Source organism: Leptodactylus fuscus, chromosome 8 (assembly GCF_031893055.1).
Source record: "Leptodactylus fuscus isolate aLepFus1 chromosome 8, aLepFus1.hap2, whole genome shotgun sequence".
NCBI classification, from domain to species: Eukaryota; Metazoa; Chordata; class Amphibia; order Anura; family Leptodactylidae; genus Leptodactylus; species Leptodactylus fuscus.
In genome coordinates, this window is record NC_134272.1 from 2229864 (window position 1) to 2249678 (window position 19815).

General features: G+C 52.1%; 1 protein-coding gene across 1 annotated transcript in view; it reads right to left on the reverse strand.

Moving 5' to 3' along the window:
* Positions 1–503: 503 nt before the first annotated feature.
* MOSMO (modulator of smoothened) overlaps positions 504–19815 on the reverse strand; it is a 28742-nt gene continuing 9430 nt past the window's right edge. Inside the window, exons 2-3 of the mRNA XM_075284390.1 lie at positions 1764–1976; positions 504–751 (exon numbers count right to left, since the gene is read on the reverse strand). Of these exons, the coding sequence (XP_075140491.1) occupies positions 567–751; positions 1764–1976 (398 nt within the window). The 3' untranslated portion in view covers positions 504–566. The remainder of the gene's footprint in view (positions 752–1763; positions 1977–19815) is intronic.

The window sequence follows — 19815 nt, forward strand, 5'->3', positions numbered from 1 at the left end:
ACCCTAAAACTATATGAAGCTGGCAGGAGAACGCCGACCACGTAAGACCAAGCGCCCCGCCACAGGACCGCACAGGCTTTCATCTGGTCCCCGAGGCTTTAGTCCACCATCGCTCCTAAGTGAGGCCAGCCTCACTCGGCCTTGAGGTGACCCTAGGTCATAGGTCAAGTTCATAAATACTCTGGGGATTGCTGTTTCCTCTTCAGTTCCTATGTTAGCAGACGACATAAAGGGGATGGGGTACAGTAATAGGGGTCAGTGTAAAGCGTTGTCCTTCACCAGTCCACGTCACAGTGCAGACCTGACGGCATCAATATGCTCAGGAGATCAGTCAATGATATCGGTATTTGGTTGTGGAAAGAAAGGCTCTCCATTTGATCCAAAGTGCATAGTGAGAACAAGTCCATGTCTTTGAGCTTCTCTTGTCTCTTGCAGGTGTTCTCCTGAGAAGACAAGTCCTCAGAGGTGTTCAAGGAACCCCCACCACCCCCTCCCCCGCCCGGCCCCACAAATTTATATTATCCATTCCATGGAGAAGAGAAGAGTCTGATAGATCTCCCTTTACATCAGCCGGGTAAACAGACTTTGCCTGCAAATAATAGTCCCACTATAGTAAAGAAAATGGATAAGACAAAAAGTACATAGGACGAGCCCACCACCGTGTTATTGGGCAGTTTGTAAGGTTGGCCACCAACTTCATTGATGTAAAATCCTATGGGGAATATTAATGCTGCCATACAGAAGAGGATCACTGCAAGAAAAGAAGAAGAAGATTTAGAGTTTGTTATTTAACCCTAAAACCCCCAGTCCTTGTGCAGACCCCAACTCAGCCAAGGCCTTGCCTTCTATAGACCGCACTGGCTCAGATACAATAGGGGCGAGGGGGCAGGCCATGGACCTGCTCAGTATTACCAAAAAAAGAGGTTATTTCATGCTGTCATGGCTTAAACATAAAAGATCCCCCCACCCCAAACTCCACCAGTGACATTGTCCCACACCATTGTGTCAGATAAGATCCTGCGGCCAAATACCGAGACATGTCCAGACATAAGTCCTGATGACATGGCCGCTCATGCAGACACAAACTTTGCTTGCCAGGGGCAACCAGGCCATTTCTTTTGTAATGAGGCTTTTGTGCCGCTTTACCTGACACGAGTAAGGACGTTATATACAGGTAAATGGGCATAAAAGGGGCACCACATGGCATCCTGTACATGATATAAATAGATTAGGGGACCGGTCACCAGAATCTCTCATTAGTACAGGATAGAGACATGAATGCCCCGTATAGACCGGCTGACTATATACAGTCCCTCAGTGCCCAGACATTTACCGAGTTGGGGGGACAATAGTCTCGCTCCTCGGCCTCCCCCGCTCATCAGGTTCTCTATGAAGTCACCAACTCTGTTCTACTCCGACTATAAGTCCATAGTGTAGAGCTGAGCCGGAGACGGTCAGCAGGGAGGCAGAGAAAGGAGATGTCACTGTGTCATGAAATCTCTTATGGGAAACCCCTTTAAGTCACATTGGGTTGGGGGTCACATCAACCACAAACCTAAAACCACCAAAGCAGGAAAGATCTTTATAGTCCTCGACACTCCAGGGTCTTGTTCCTGAATTAGACGGCAGTGGAGATTTGGAGATTTACCCTCAGGTTGGCTGGTGGTTATTTCTAGGTAAGTCCTAATACACAGGTCACCTGGTGATGGACAATGTCACCGGAGGCTCTACAGCAAGTCCCCCCAGTCCTCATGGACACTTACTGCCAGTGAATGCTATCCAGCGGGCATATTTTGTAGCTTCTCTTCTCCAGTGGGAAGCCACCAGCAAACCGCAAGTAACAGTCAATGATATAATTCCCATAATGATGAAAAACAGTGTCGTAACCCACTCCGGAGGGAGCCGCGGGGGGATGCAGGTCCTGTCACGTCCATGGATAGTCTGACACTGCCTGACAAGGCCGACTGTGAGCGCACCTGCGGACAACAGAGACACCATTAACATACAGTAAGTATGAGACAGGCAGGTAAAGAGGAGAACCTGAGGACAACAGAGAGCAGACGGGAAGGTAAAGAGGAGAACCTGAGGACAAGAGAGAGCAGACGGGATGGTAAAGAAGAGAACCTGAGGACAACAGAGAGCAGACGGGAAGGTAAAGAGGAGAACCTGAGGACAACAGAGAGCAGACGGGAAGGTAAAGAAGAGAACCTGAGGACAACAGAGAGCAGACGGGAAGGTAAAGAGGAGAACCTGAGGACAACAGAGAGCAGACGGGAAGGTAAAGAAGAGAACCTGAGAACAAGAGAGAGCAGACGGGAAGGTAAAGAGGAGAACCTGAGGACAACAGAGAGCAGACGGGAAGGTAAAGAAGAGAACCTGAGGACAAGAGAGAGCAGACGGGAAGGTAAAGAGGAGAACCTGAGGACAAGAGAGAGCAGACAGGAAGGTAAAGAGGAGAACCTGCAGACAACAGAGAGCAGACGGGAAGGTAAAGAGGAGAACCTGAGGACAAGAGAGAGCAGACGGGAAGGTAAAGAGGAGAACCTGAGGACAACAGAGAGCAGACGGGAAGGTAAAGAGGAGAACCTGAGGACAACAGAGAGCAGACAGGAAGGTAAAGAGAAGAACCTGAGGACAAGAGAGAGCAGACAGGAAGGTAAAGAGGAGAACCTGCAGACAACAGAGAGAGCAGACGGGAAGGTAAAGAGGAGGACCTGAGGACAACAGAGAGAGCAGACGGGAAGGTAAAGAAGAGAACCTGAGGACAACAGAGAGCAGACGGGAAGGTAAAGAGGAGAACCTGAGGACAACAGAGAGAGCAGACGGGAAGGTAAAGAGGAGAACCTGAGGACAACAGAGAGCAGACGGGAAGGTAAAGAGGAGAACCTGAGGATAAGAGAGAGCAGACGGGAAGGTAAAGAGGAGAACCTGCAGACAACAGAGAGCAGACGGGAAGGTAAAGAGGAGAACCTGCAGACAACAGAGAGAAAGACGGGAAGGTAAAGAGGAGAACCTGAAGACAAGAGAGAGCAGACGGGAAGGTAAAGAGGAGAACCTGAGGACAAGAGAGAGCAGACGGGAAGGTAAAGAGGAGAACCTGCAGACAACAGAGAGAAAGACAGGAAGGTAAAGAGGAGAACCTGAGGACAAGAGAGAGCAGACGGGAAGGTAAAGAGGAGAACCTGAGGACAACAGAGAGCAGACAGGAAGGTAAAGAGGAGGACCTGAGGACAACAGAGAGCAGACGGGAAGGTAAAGAGGAGAACCTGAGGACAACAGAGAGCAGATGGGAAGGTAAAGAGGAGAACCTGAGGACAACAGAGAGCAGATGGGAAGGTAACAAGGAAAACCTGAAGACAACAGAGACACCATTAACATACAGCAAGTCCGGATCGTACAGGCAGGTAACAAGGAGATGACCGGAGGAGTGAGCACACGTCACACGAGGCCCTAGAGCTGCCCATACACATTACAGACAGCCGCCAGTGATGGACCTGCTGCATTGGATTATTACTGTTCTATTACTACTGAACACAAATAGGTGATGTTGGATATTTTCAGCTGGTCAAGAAATTTTGGCACAATCGTCTGCTCTTAGCCGATCATCAGCCAAGTTACCCGGATTCACTTCTAATGTCGTGACCGTCGTGTGATCGACTGAAATCTGATGGGTATGGCCGACCAAGAGGGGGCGGGGTCACATACCATTAGCTTGGTGACGATAACGCAGGGTGCAGGACATTGGGCTCAGTGGAAATGATCGGCCTTATGACTGTTGTGAAGGGTCGGATTTGTTTTGCTTGGAGGATTACCCATTATTCCACCCCCTTTTTCTTCTCTGCAAATGCTCAGAAAGTATAAAACAACCCCCCCCCCCTCCCCCAACAAAAAAAAAAAAAGACTGAATAATACTGGACATTTACAGATATAGTTGTACTAAAGGATGGACTTCGGAGTGTCACGCGAGCCCGGCCTTCGGGGCGAGCCCGGCCTTTGGGGTGAGCCTTCTGATTGAACATGGAATCGGAAAAAAAAATCCAGCTAAATAAAAAGGTAAAATGTCAAAGTGGGGATTTTTATGCAGTGCGGTGGAATAGTCAGAGCAATGACAACACGTGATCAATATCATATCAATCAATATCATTAGTCATCACAGGAAAAAATAAATGAAGAGAAAATGAAGGATTAAGATTGGTTTCTCTTGGGGTGGACAAAGATATCAGATCCCCCTTTCCTTCCCTGTCCCCCATCTAGTTGGTGACTGCCGGGCATCTTTCCTAACACACTGGGTGATAATGGTAAAGCAGTCACGAGCAGAGGGGCCATTTGTCATTCTCCTCCCCCCACCGGTTTCTTTGCACTCAAATAATCTACATTGTCCCAGGTTAGACAGAAACTACAGTAAAAACTTGGGGCGGAGATCTAGAGACAACACTAAGAGATTAGGGATAACACCTAAGAGCGTGAGAAATGTGACCGGGAGACAAACCCATCAGTCACTGGAAGGACAGATTTTGCCAATTTCTAGGACATGGCCCCTTTTCATGGCTCAAAATATTCTGTGACATGGAGAAGGTCAGACCAAGTCCTTCATGATCCCATAACCAGCCATGATGTCCTTATTGTGGTCGGGTTATCTTCTCATACATGTAGTATCCCATCCTGATAACCAGCCATGATGTCCTTATTGTGGTCGGGTTATCTTCTCATACATGTAGTGTCCTCCTGATAACCAGCCATGATGTCCTTATTGTGGTCGGGTTATCTTCTCATACATGTAGTGTCCCCTCCTGATAACCAGCCATGATGTCCTTATTGTGGTCGGGTTATCTTCTCATACATGTAGTGTCCCCTCCTGATAACCAGCCATGATGTCCTTATTGTGGTCGGGTTATCTTCTCATACATGTAGTGTCCCCTCCTGATAACCAGCCATGATGTCCTTATTGTGGTCGGGTTATCTTCTCATACATGTAGTGTCCCCTCCTGATAACCAGCCATGATGTCCTTATTGTGGTCGGGTTATCTTCTCATACATGTAGTGTCCTCCTGATAACCAGCCATGATGTCCTTATTGTGGTCGGGTTATCTTCTCATACATGTAGTGTCCCCTCCTGATAACCAGCCATGATGTCCTTATTGTGGTCGGGTTATCTTCTCATACATGTAGTGTCCTCCTGATAACCAGCCATGATGTCCTTATTGTGGTCAGGTTATCTTCTCATACATGTAGTGTCCTCCTGATAACCAGCCATGATGTCCTTATTGTGGTCGGGTTATCTTCTCATACATGTAGTGTCCCCTCCTGATAACCAGCCATGATGTCCTTATTGTGGTCGGGTTATCTTCTCATACATGTAGTGTCCTCCTGATAACCAGCCATGATGTCCTTATTGTGGTCGGGTTATCTTCTCATACATGTAGTGTCCTCCTGATAACCAGCCATGATGTCCTTATTGTGGTCGGGTTATCTTCTCATACATGTAGTGTCCTCCTGATAACCAGCCATGATGTCCTTATTGTGGTCGGGTTATCTTCTCATACATGTAGTGTCCTCCTGATAACCAGCCATGATGTCCTTATTGTGGTCGGGTTATCTTCTCATACATGTAGTGTCCTCCTGATAACCAGCCATGATGTCCTTATTGTAGTCGGGTTATCTTCTCATACATGTAGTGTCCTCCTGATAACCAGCCATGATGTCCTTATTGTGGTCGGGTTATCTTCTCATACATGTAGTGTCCTCCTGATAACCAGCCATGATGTCCTTATTGTGGTCGGGTTATCTTCTCATACATGTAGTGTCCTCCTGATAACCAGCCATGATGTCCTTATTGTGGTCGGGTTATCTTCTCATACATGTAGTGTCCTGATAACCAGCCATGATGTCCTTATTGTGGTCAGGTTATCTTCTCATACATGTAGTGTCCTCCTGATAACCAGCCATGATGTCCTTATTGTGGTCAGGTTATCTTCTCATACATGTAGTGTCCTCCTGATAACCAGCCATGATGTCCTTATTGTAGTCGGGTTATCTTCTCATACATGTAGTGTCCTCCTGATAACCAGCCATGATGTCCTTATTGTGGTCGGGTTATCTTCTCATACATGTAGTGTCCTGATAACCAGCCATGATGTCCTTATTGTGGTCGGGTTATCTTCTCATACATGTAGTGTCCTCCTGATAACCAGCCATGATGTCCTTATTGTGGTCGGGTTATCTTCTCATACATGTAGTGTCCTCCTGATAACCAGCCATGATGTCCTTATTGTGGTCGGGGTATCAGGAGGACATTACACGTATAGACAACCTGTTAGACACAAATCCATTACAGGACGCAGATGATTCGCGGCAGCCATTGCTCTGCCCATGCCGGACTAGTTTACCGCCCGGTTGCACAGATGTTTTCCAGTGCGCAGTGACTATTACGGATTTAGAAGCAGCGAGCCTAGACTTGTCCGGATGAGATGAATGTGACAGACTGATGAACAAAACTTTTCACTGTCTTAATGGGGTTTTTTTTTTATTCTGAGACAATTGGTCTTTGAAGGAGTCTTAAAGAAACCCCGCACAGACACACCAGGAGAGGCGAGCTACGAGCCTTACAAAGCCGGATTTCACAGTCCTATAAAATGAGTGGGCCAAGAGTCAGGCGGAGGGGCGCAGATCGACCCAACATCTAGTAAATGCCTAATCCTGCAGGGTCTGCAACAAACAGGGAAGGACAGGACGGCTGAGAGGAGCCTGTTCAGACAAGTCTGCAAAGAAAAAGCAATTGTCCAAAACACAAGAACTCCGACATTATCCACAGAGAATGGGGGGCGAATGTCTAATCGCGCAGAACCTGCACCATGTGACTGGAGCAGAGGGGCGATATTATTAGGTTACACCCCACACCTTATTCCCCTCATTGTAGAAGGGTCTTAGTTTTTTGCAGGATGATTTGCAGTTTTTTAGTCGCCCGGCTCTGCTGTGCACACAAACACTTGCAATGCTCCACGAGTTGTGCGCGCCTCGGCGCAGTCCTAGCCCCGTGACCGCCAGATGAGGCGACGACGACGATACTTAATGAATGTTTAATTAAGTGCATTAATAAAACTCCTTGGAAGGTGACTCGGCGTCTGCGAGCGGCGGCAGAAGGATTGTAATGAACCTTTTCTTTTGAAGGCAGCCGTCCTATAATACAAGGTCCTCGCGTGAACTTGCCGCACATCGAAATTAAAAGCAGCCATTCTTGGCGTCCACAAAACAAAAGCCTCATTTTATAAGGAACAGACGCCGAGATTGCTTAAAGATGAACATTAGACAAAACTTTCTACATGAAGGGGGGGAGGGGGAAGAAAAATAATAAACTGAACCCAACCATGGAAAGAAATAGCCAAGAAAGCCAGACAGATGGCAAACATGGCGGCCAGCGAGGTTCACAGGCAGAACATACCCGGGTGTGTCTATGGCTCTATAAGGAGGGATACCAGAGGGGGAGAACTTACGAAATCCCTCAGACTACAAAGTCACAAATCAGAGTTTTTGGGCCAGACATGCTGGGGGCCACCAGCAGTAACACGGCCAGCAAGACCGAAGCCACAAAAATAGAAAGAAATTGGAGAGAATTTGGGCTTTAAAGTGAGGTTTTCTATAGTTAACCATCTGACCTGGTCTGTACACATGGGCTGGCAGGAGAACACTTAGTCAGCGACTATTACTCCTGACACCCCCCCCATTGAATGGGACGGAGATGCCGAATTACCAAGAGACCAACAGACGTGAAGCCATTGTTTGAGAAGCAGTAGTGGGGCTCAATATCCTCGTCCTAGGCAACAAAGGATTAGGACAAAGGATCTCTCCCCCATTCCCCAACACAGGAGCGCTGTGAGAGCCCCATACACATTATGGGCCAGTCCTGGTAAAATCGGCGGGGCCGGCTTTAGATAACGTATTTATGGCATGGCTGGAATAAGACTGAAGGGTCTATAATCCCCATTTCTGTCACTCTCCGTCTCTTACACTAGGAGCGCGGCGCGGGCCAGTTCAGGCGCCATCAATAATTGATCACTTCAGACTCCTGTCGAGGAACAGATTCAGACAAGTTCCTAGAAGGGCAGGAGAAATGCCGACTTGGCCCGGAGCACGGAGACCGCAGATCCCATACCACAACCAGGACAAGACACTCTTCGCTCGCTGAACAGTCGGCACAAGGATTCGGTGCCGGTGAAGGCCACAAAGTCTGGTGGGCTGGAGGAGAACTGGAGAAGTCTCAAGACTAAGGGAAGATTCACAGGATTTTGAAGGTTTTTGCACAAAAGACTTTCTTTTCTGCCTTTGATTTCTTTCAATGGGCTTTACAAGGCAGAGACTTTGATGGGTCAAGTGATGTCTTATCATAGGTCTGTGAGCCACGTGTAACACTCCGGACAGACCCTATTCTGGTTTGTATCGTGGCCAGGGTGCAGTAAAGAACGAGCAGTATACGACCATCCTCCATGTGTCCTCCGTGCTCTTCAACCACAGACCGGGCAGAGTCCGGCCCTCGTAGTCTAGACCGACACCACCACTAACCCGAGTGACAGCCAGGACACACGCGAGAGCGCTGCAGGGCGAGGGACAGCCTTCTGTGCACGTGTGAGAATAGCGTCACATGTTATAACAACATCTCTATGCCGATACTCGAGCACCCCCAGGTGTGTGTATACAGCTCTCCATGGCCCCCACACAGTCACTGCAGCATCTGTGTAAGGTCAGAACTGCTGAGACCTCCTAGAAGACGAGTTGCACTTCCTTTTGCAGACTTCTTAATGGATTGAAAAGCCGTCCGGTCAGTAAAAGTCTACGATTCAATGAGTTTGGTTTATGACTTCCATAGTGGATGAGGTCACCGCCACGTACATTACCAGGATCAGCGCTCGCTTACTGACAAACATCAGGGGGCTAAGACACTAAATTAAATTTTTATTTTATTTTTTTTTGAAAAACAGCCAGGCAATCCTAACCAAAAAGACGCCATATTTTTAACGCAGAGAAACCCCCTTTATGTGAGGTTCGCACCTGTATGGGGGTGTCTGTCCTGGTACGGTCACATAGAGGACACATCCAGAGCCTGACGGATCCTACTGACGGTAATGGGATCTGTCGGGTGTTCGTTGCTTTGACTGAACGTTCTGGGTGAAAACGTAGTGCGAGCAGGACATAAGGACTGAATAAACAAAAAAAGTAAAGTAGTGGCTCACCGAATTTTCATGTGGTGGTCAGATCTTCCGGGTGCACGGCCAGAAAAATCCCGGACTCCTGGGATAATCAACAGTGTGTAGAATACAAAAAAGATCCAGTCCGCACTCCAGAGATGACCTTTTTTCTAAAATTTAACTTTTAATTTTCCATACGTAAAAATGGGTAAGTATAGTACAAACAAAAAACGTGATAGTGAAGACACAAAAGTGTTTTAAAATCCCATCGTTCGAGACCTGGCTGACGCGTTTCCGGGTATGCTGTACCCCTTAGTCATGGGGCAGGCCAGGCTATGACTAAGGGGTACAGCATACCCGGAAACGCGTCAGCCAGGTCTCGAACGATGGGATTTTAAAACACTTTTGTGTCTTCACTATCACGTTTTTTGTTTGTACTATACTTACCCATTTTTACGTATGGAAAATTAAAAGTTAAATTTTAGAAAAAAGGTCATCTCTGGAGTGAGGACATAAGGACGCGGCGCCGGTCTCTGAATGTCGCCTTACACGTGATCGCCCCCACAGGGCACTAATCACACAATTCATTGTTCACAATCACCGTCCGCACACGCTGCAGATACGGAGTGGAAATAAACGCTGCATGTTACAGCAGGAATGAGATTTCACTCTACATAGACTTAGCTGATCTGGTGGGGTGCTCGGCTTCTGGCTCTGTCCGTGGTATATTTCCAGTACATATGGAGGACAAGAGACATCGATGACCCGTTCTACAGATATCAAATGCCTGAACATCCCCTTTAAGCTGCTCATAGACATTAGATGGTGGGAGACATTTGGTCGGATGCCCTTTTAATGTCTATGGGGTGTCCTGAAACCCCTGCCCCGACCACAAAATATAAGGGGGGGGGGGAATGGGCAGCTTCCGACCCTCTCCGCACTCCTAGCACATGGACACTTGGCTGAGCCGAGCATGCATATGTACATAGAGATAGCAGGGGGGCAGTGAGATAATCCCGAAGCATTGGACGGTATATTGGACGGTACATTGGACGGTATATGGCGCCTTATAGTCAGGAGCTATTACACAATATCATTTACTGACGGGTTTATTCGGTATGCAGCGTTATCTGGCCATACATGTAATATCCAGCCGTCATACAATAGCACGTTAACCATCGCCTGCCTGCGGTGGGGCGGGATAAGTGGTGCTGGGTGTTCAGTACGATCTATTGTCGGCATTTTTAGTAACGCGGTTCCCTTTCATGTGGAAGTGATTTGCATCGATACGGTCACAGGCCAATTAGAATACACGAGGCGTCACATCGGCGACAAGTAAAACACGAACGTCACTTAACTGCGGTGTCCGTCACCGAGCGCGCACGCAATGACATAACAGTCTGCTCAATGGCTTTCATTACGGAGCCTGACATTCTCATCTTAACTAATGGATTATACAAAGCTTGTAAAGTGAGTGAAGTGCGAGCGGACCGAGCGGAGGAGGGGTAGGAAGACGGACCGCGGGGGTCAGAACAGCAAAGCCACAGTAACAGGCAGATGGGGGGACGGGGTGTGCGGGCGCCAACACTACATCCACCTCCACTGGCTTATACAAACAATTCAGCATCACCAGAACACCGGGGGTTAAAGTCACTTAGGGGATAGGCTGCCTTTAAGGCTTGTTCACACACTAAGGTTGGCTTATTTAACTCTTCATTTTCCATGTTAAATGCATTTCTATTAAGGAACAACAATACTGGTATCTGCACCGAAACCCATAGGAGTGAAAGCCCTGAGCCAGCAGGAGCCCCGCTCACCCCACACAATGGCAGGGTGTAATCTCCTAAAAGCTCTGGCCTTCTGCCTGACACGTGACAACAAGTGTTACATCCTTTATCATAAATCACACGGCCCTGATCCATAAGTGCAACATAAGCAGACAAGCCAAGAAACAAATCAATCCAAACCCGACAGCAAAGTCCTCACAGCTACACCGGACAACGAGTGCAAATACACAAGGAACACGTAGCCAGAAATGCCAGGGTGCAGGGAACGTCCAAGGTCCCCCGGGGGGAGAGGAGAGAACTCTGCAGACTATGGAGCCCAGGACAATACAAGCAACAAGGCCGTGTGTAGGAAGCCTCACACTAAGCTCACATCTATGCTGTTGTGTCAGAGGAGCAGGACAACGGACATATGGGCTGCTAAAATAGTGGACACCAGCGAGGCCTGGAGGACCCCCTGACTATGGCCATCTAATACAGGTGGACACTCCATTCCCCTCCTCTGATATCACCCAGCGCCCGCACCCCAGTCACAGCCCCGCCATGTAATACAGGTGGATACTCCATTCCCCTCTATTACCCAGCGCCCGCACCCCGGTCACAGCCCCCGCCATGTAATACAGGTGGATACTCCATTGCCCCCTGATATCACCCAGCGCCCGCACCCCAGTCACAGCCCCGCCATGTAATACAGGTGGACACTCCATTCCCCCCTATTACCCAGCGCCCGCACCCCAGTCACAGCCCCGCCATGTAATACAGGTGGATACTCCATTCCCCTCTATTACCCAGCGCCCGCACCCCAGTCACAGCCCCGCCATGTAATACAGGTGGATACTCCATTGCCCCCTGATATCACCCAGCGCCCGCACCCCAGTCACAGCCCCGCCATGTAATACAGGTGGACACTCCATTCCCCCCTATTACCCAGCGCCCGCACCCCAGTCACAGCCCCCGCCATGTAATACAGGTGGACACTCCATTCCCCTCTATTACCCAGCGCCCGCACCCCAGTCACAGCCCCGCCATGTAATAAAGGTGGACACTCCATTCCCCTCTATTACCCAGCGCCCGCACCCCAGTCACAGCCCCCGCCATGTAATATGTGGACACTCCATTCCCCTCTATTACCCAGCGCCCGCACCCCAGTCACAGCCCCCGCCATGTAATACAGGTGGACACTCCATTCCCCTCTATTACCCAGCGCCCGCACCCCAGTCACAGCCCCGCCATGTAATAAAGGTGGACACTCCATTCCCCCCTATTACCCAGCGCCCGCACCCCAGTCACAGCCCCCGCCATGTAATACAGGTGGACACTCCATTCCCCTCTATTACCCAGCGCCCGCACCCCAGTCACAGCCCCGCCATGTAATAAAGGTGGACACTCCATTCCCCTCTATTACCCAGCGCCCGCACCCCAGTCACAGCCCCGCCATGTAATAAAGGTGGATACTCCATTCCCCTCTATTACCCAGCGCCCGCACCCCAGTCACAGCCCCCGCCATGTAATACAGGTGGACACTCCATTCCCCTCTATTACCCAGCGCCCGCACCCCAGTCACAGCCCCCGCCATGTAATACAGGTGGACACTCCATTGCCCCCTATCACCCAGTGCCCGCACCCCAGTCACAGCCCCCGCCATGTAATACAGGTGGACACTCCATTCCCCTCTATTACCCAGCGCCCGCACCCCAGTCACAGCCCCGCCATGTAATATGTGGACACTCCATTCCCTCCTATTACCCAGCGCCCGCACCCCAGTCACAGCCCCCGCCATGTAATACAGGTGGACACTCCATTCCCCTCTATTACCCAGCGCCCGCACCCCAGTCACAGCCCCCGCCATGTAATACAGGTGGATACTCCATTCCCTCCTATTACCCAGCGCCCGCACCCCAGTCACAGCCCCCGCCATGTAATACAGGTGGACACTCCATTCCCCTCTATTACCCAGCGCCCGCACCCCAGTCACAGCCCCCGCCATGTAATACAGGTGGACACTCCATTGCCCCCTGATATCACCCAGCGCCCGCACCCCGGTCACAGCCCCGCCATGTAATACAGGTGGATACTCCATTCCCCTCTATTACCCAGCGCCCGCACCCCGGTCACAGCCCCCGCCATGTAATACAGGTGGATACTCCATTCCCCTCTATTACCCAGCGCCCGCACCCCAGTCACAGCCCCGCCATGTAATACAGGTGGACACTCCATTCCCCCCTATTACCCAGCGCCCGCACCCCAGTCACAGCCCCCGCCATGTAATACAGGTGGACACTCCATTCCCCTCTATTACCCAGCGCCCGCACCCCAGTCACAGCCCCGCCATGTAATAAAGGTGGACACTCCATTCCCCTCTATTACCCAGCGCCCGCACCCCAGTCACAGCCCCCGCCATGTAATATGTGGACACTCCATTCCCCTCTATTACCCAGCGCCCGCACCCCAGTCACAGCCCCCGCCATGTAATACAGGTGGACACTCCATTGCCCCCTATCACCCAGTGCCCGCACCCCAGTCACAGCCCCCGCCATGTAATACAGGTGGACACTCCATTCCCCTCTATTACCCAGCGCCCGCACCCCAGTCACAGCCCCGCCATGTAATACAGGTGGACACTCCATTGCCCCCTGATATCACCCAGCGCCCGCACCCCGGTCACAGCCCCGCCATGTAATACAGGTGGATACTCCATTCCCCTCTATTACCCAGCGCCCGCACCCCAGTCACAGCCCCGCCATGTAATACAGGTGGATACTCCATTGCCCCCTGATATCACCCAGCGCCCGCACCCCAGTCACAGCCCCGCCATGTAATACAGGTGGACACTCCATTCCCCCCTATTACCCAGCGCCCGCACCCCAGTCACAGCCCCCGCCATGTAATACAGGTGGACACTCCATTCCCCTCTATTACCCAGCGCCCGCACCCCAGTCACAGCCCCGCCATGTAATAAAGGTGGACACTCCATTCCCCTCTATTACCCAGCGCCCGCACCCCAGTCACAGCCCCCGCCATGTAATATGTGGACACTCCATTCCCCTCTATTACCCAGCGCCCGCACCCCAGTCACAGCCCCCGCCATGTAATACAGGTGGACACTCCATTCCCCTCTATTACCCAGCGCCCGCACCCCAGTCACAGCCCCGCCATGTAATAAAGGTGGACACTCCATTCCCCCCTATTACCCAGCGCCCGCACCCCAGTCACAGCCCCCGCCATGTAATACAGGTGGACACTCCATTCCCCTCTATTACCCAGCGCCCGCACCCCAGTCACAGCCCCGCCATGTAATAAAGGTGGACACTCCATTCCCCTCTATTACCCAGCGCCCGCACCCCAGTCACAGCCCCCGCCATGTAATATGTGGACACTCCATTCCCCTCTATTACCCAGCGCCCGCACCCCAGTCACAGCCCCCGCCATGTAATACAGGTGGACACTCCATTCCCCTCTATTACCCAGCGCCCGCACCCCAGTCACAGCCCCGCCATGTAATAAAGGTGGACACTCCATTCCCCCCTATTACCCAGCGCCCGCACCCCAGTCACAGCCCCCGCCATGTAATACAGGTGGACACTCCATTCCCCTCTATTACCCAGCGCCCGCACCCCAGTCACAGCCCCGCCATGTAATAAAGGTGGACACTCCATTCCCCTCTATTACCCAGCGCCCGCACCCCAGTCACAGCCCCGCCATGTAATAAAGGTGGATACTCCATTCCCCTCTATTACCCAGCGCCCGCACCCCAGTCACAGCCCCCGCCATGTAATACAGGTGGACACTCCATTCCCCTCTATTACCCAGCGCCCGCACCCCAGTCACAGCCCCCGCCATGTAATACAGGTGGACACTCCATTGCCCCCTATCACCCAGTGCCCGCACCCCAGTCACAGCCCCCGCCATGTAATACAGGTGGACACTCCATTCCCCTCTATTACCCAGCGCCCGCACCCCAGTCACAGCCCCGCCATGTAATATGTGGACACTCCATTCCCTCCTATTACCCAGCGCCCGCACCCCAGTCACAGCCCCCGCCATGTAATACAGGTGGACACTCCATTCCCCTCTATTACCCAGCGCCCGCACCCCAGTCACAGCCCCCGCCATGTAATACAGGTGGATACTCCATTCCCTCCTATTACCCAGCGCCCGCACCCCAGTCACAGCCCCCGCCATGTAATACAGGTGGACACTCCATTCCCCTCTATTACCCAGCGCCCGCACCCCAGTCACAGCCCCCGCCATGTAATACAGGTGGACACTCCATTGCCCCCTGATATCACCCAGCGCCCGCACCCCGGTCACAGCCCCGCCATGTAATACAGGTGGATACTCCATTCCCCTCTATTACCCAGCGCCCGCACCCCGGTCACAGCCCCCGCCATGTAATACAGGTGGATACTCCATTCCCCTCTATTACCCAGCGCCCGCACCCCAGTCACAGCCCCGCCATGTAATACAGGTGGACACTCCATTCCCCCCTATTACCCAGCGCCCGCACCCCAGTCACAGCCCCCGCCATGTAATACAGGTGGACACTCCATTCCCCTCTATTACCCAGCGCCCGCACCCCAGTCACAGCCCCGCCATGTAATAAAGGTGGACACTCCATTCCCCTCTATTACCCAGCGCCCGCACCCCAGTCACAGCCCCCGCCATGTAATATGTGGACACTCCATTCCCCTCTATTACCCAGCGCCCGCACCCCAGTCACAGCCCCCGCCATGTAATACAGGTGGACACTCCATTGCCCCCTATCACCCAGTGCCCGCACCCCAGTCACAGCCCCCGCCATGTAATACAGGTGGACACTCCATTCCCCTCTATTACCCAGCGCCCGCACCCCAGTCACAGCCCCGCCATGTAATACAGGTGGACACTCCATTGCCCCCTGATATCACCCAGCGCCCGCACCCCGGTCACAGCCCCGCCATGTAATACAGGTGGATACTCCATTCCCCTCTATTACCCAGCGCCCGCACCCCGGTCACAGCCCCGCCATGTAATACAGGTGGATACTCCATTCCCCTCTATTACCCAGCGCCCGCACCCCGGTCACAGCCCCCGCCATGTAATACAGGTGGATACTCCATTCCCCTCTATTACCCAGCGCCCGCACCCCAGTCACAGCCCCCGCCATGTAATACAGGTGGACACTCCATTGCCCCCTGATATCACCCAGCGCCCGCACCCCGGTCACAGCCCCGCCATGTAATACAGGTGGATACTCCATTCCCCTCTATTACCCAGCGCCCGCACCCCGGTCACAGCCCCCGCCATGTAATACAGGTGGATACTCCATTCCCCTCTATTACCCAGCGCCCGCACCCCAGTCACAGCCCCGCCATGTAATACAGGTGGATACTCCATTCCCCTCTATTACCCAGCGCCCGCACCCCAGTCACAGCCCCCGCCATGTAATACAGGTGGATACTCCATTGCCCCCTGATATCACCCAGCGCCCGCACCCCGGTCACAGCCCCGCCATGTAATACAGGTGGATACTCCATTCCCCTCTATTACCCAGCGCCCGCACCCCGGTCACAGCCCCCGCCATGTAATACAGGTGGATACTCCATTCCCCTCTATTACCCAGCGCCCGCACCCCAGTCACAGCCCCGCCATGTAATACAGGTGGATACTCCATTCCCCTCTATTACCCAGCGCCCGCACCCCAGTCACAGCCCCCGCCATGTAATACAGGTGGATACTCCATTGCCCCCTGATATCACCCAGCGCCCGCACCCCAGTCACAGCCCCCGCCATGTAATACAGGTGGATACTCCATTGCCCCCTGATATCACCCAGCGCCCGCACCCCAGTCACAGCCCCCGCCATGTAATACAGGTGGATACTCCATTCCCCTCTATTACCCAGCGCCCGCACCCCGGTCACAGCCCCCGCCATGTAATACAGGTGGATACTCCATTCCCCTCTATTACCCAGCGCCCGCACCCCAGTCACAGCCCCCGCCATGTAATACAGGTGGATACTCCATTGCCCCCTGATATCACCCAGCGCCCGCACCCCAGTCACAGCCCCCGCCATGTAATACAGGTGGATACTCCATTCCCCTCTATTACCCAGCGCCCGCACCCCAGTCACAGCCCCGCCATGTAATACAGGTGGATACTCCATTCCCCTCTATTACCCAGCGCCCGCACCCCGGTCACAGCCCCCGCCATGTAATACAGGTGGATACTCCATTCCCCCCTATTACCCAGCGCCCGCACCCCAGTCACAGCCCCGCCATGTAATACAGGTGGATACTCCATTCCCCCCTATTACCCAGCGCCCGCACCCCAGTCACAGCCCCCGCCATGTAATACAGGTGGATACTCCATTCCCCTCTATTACCCAGCGCCCGCACCCCGGTCACAGCCCCGCCATGTAATACAGGTGGATACTCCATTCCCCTCTATTACCCAGCGCCCGCACCCCAGTCACAGCCCCCGCCATGTAATACGTGGACACTCCATTCCCCCCTATTACCCAGCGCCCGCACCCCAGTCACAGCCCCCGCCATGTAATACGCGGACACTCCATTCCCCCCTATTACCCAGCGCCCGCACCCCAGTCACAGCCCCCGCCATGTAATACGTGGACACTCCATTCCCCCCTATTACCCAGCGCCCGCACCCCAGTCACAGGCCCCGAATCTCTCCTGAGCCTCTGCCCTGCAGTAAAGCCCTCGATGCTGCAGTTTAGGATCTCGGCTGTTTTGACAAATTCTGCCAAACTAGTTTTTTTTCTTCCCCAAATCCCCAGACACTGCGAAGAGGAAAACTGGAAGACAAAGCAGACAGTGTGCAGAATGTAAAATATTAGGGAGATCTGGATTGTGCCGTAATCTTTCCAGTCTGCCGAATAGAGAGCGCCCTATTAATTCACAGACACAAAGAAATTCATTATTTGCCTTCAGTTGTAACCGCAGTAAAAGATGAAGCGCCAGAATCCGACGTCGCCTGGCGGGAGGAACGCCGGGAAACCCTGGAGGAAAAGGGCTGGATTCTTAAAAAGTTGAAATAAAATTGGTAAGAGCATTAATGTGAGATTAGAAATGGAAAGCGTCAGGTGGATTTCTCTGAACATCTTCGTAGGGGGAGCGACATCTGGAGCCTGCGCTGATCAGCTGATACAGACAGCTCATGTCATAGGACCCAAGTGCAGGCTCTGTCCACTATAGAGCGCAGTCCGGCAGCTCTGGGCCTATAATGTGACTAGCCGTGCAGGCTCCGGCCTAGGCCTTCAGCTGGATGGTGCGGGGACCAGGCGTCAGCCCCATCCTGTGGAGAGGTCATTACTATATTATCGGGGGGGCTTTGGAAACCACTTTAACATGCCCATAGCCCTTAACTATTTCCTGGCCAAACATTCAATGGCCAGTCCTGCTGAAATTGTAGGATTTATTCCACTCGTCTCCTAGGTCTATGGGGCCTTTGAGGAATGGTAAGGAGGTGCCGCAGCCATAGACGCCCCCAAGCTCAGTAACAGGAGGCCATACACACTATTGATGGCTGAGCAATCGTTCCATCATGATCATGGATGTTGGAGTGGATATCGGCCATTGGTGTTACCTATAAAGTAGCCACATCTTCAATTACACCGGGTGAGTAAGAGCGGATATATCGGCCTAGGTGGAAATGGTCGGGGTCCGCACAACCCCTTACATCTCCTTACATGACTTATTATGGCCGGTCAGGGACCTTCCACCATACATGACCGGAGTCGCACAGCCTTGTGAACGATCCCTTGCTCTGATTTTATGGCTTACAACACAACGTCATGAACAATTTCTCCTGAGGGGTCAGACGTTCACCTTAAAGGGGCTCTCTGGGGGAGGGGGTTTCTATACTCTCTGCCTCGGAGTTCCCTGGGTGAAGTGATCAGAGCCAGTACCTGAGCCATTCCTTCCTCTCTGGTCCTATTGGGCTGCTTTTACCATTATCAAGACGGCCCAGAAGCCCAAACTGAGCCAGTAGTGAGGCTAGGAACCTTCTAGGGCTTCACCAGACTTGTGCCCTATTTTCTAGCTGTCGGTATAAGTGGGGACAATATCCCTGTACGGACATTTAAGTCGCTAATATATGCGCCGTGTCTGATACTGAAGTTCATTCCCATTGGCCTGAAAAATGCAGTACCAGACACAACCATAGAACAATGGTGGCGCTGTTCCCTGTGTAATTATGTCCAGCCCGTTAGTCTTGTTAGAGGAGGTGATAGTAGATTTCAGTCATTCCTGGGAATGAGGAGTTCCGGAGGTTCCTCTGTACGATATTCCCCAATACATCTCCATATTATTGGTGTCTGCACAAAATGGATGAAAACAGGACAGAAAATCCAGAATGAAGGGCCAAGTCCTTACACTCAGCATGTGGCGGGCAACCCCTCACTATACGGAGAGCCGAGCAGGCACAGAGGAGTCGTGGGCTTATAACATGGCCGTATGGACATGTGACTCCTACATGTGTATGACAGGTGTAAGGGAACCCATGGGCTCGGCAGCACACGTATGTACTCGCTTATTACAGGCTGGCATCCGACCGCTTAAACCCCTGCGCGCCGGCCGCTCCCATTCATTCCTATGGAAGCGTGCTATTGGAAACTGCCGTATGGAATACAACTCGCTCATCACTAGTAAGAATCTACTTTAATGAAGAGGCTGTAATAAGAGTGAGCATATTCTTACAGCATCATGGGCCACATGTGACAAAGGGGTGGAGTCTCAGCTAATAGATCCCTGGGCACTGCCCTCTTGTCCATTGCTTTTCCAACCTTGTAAACCTGGTCTGGTCACAAAGACGACCGACTGGCCATATAGGGGTTAAACTTTCCAAACATTTTCT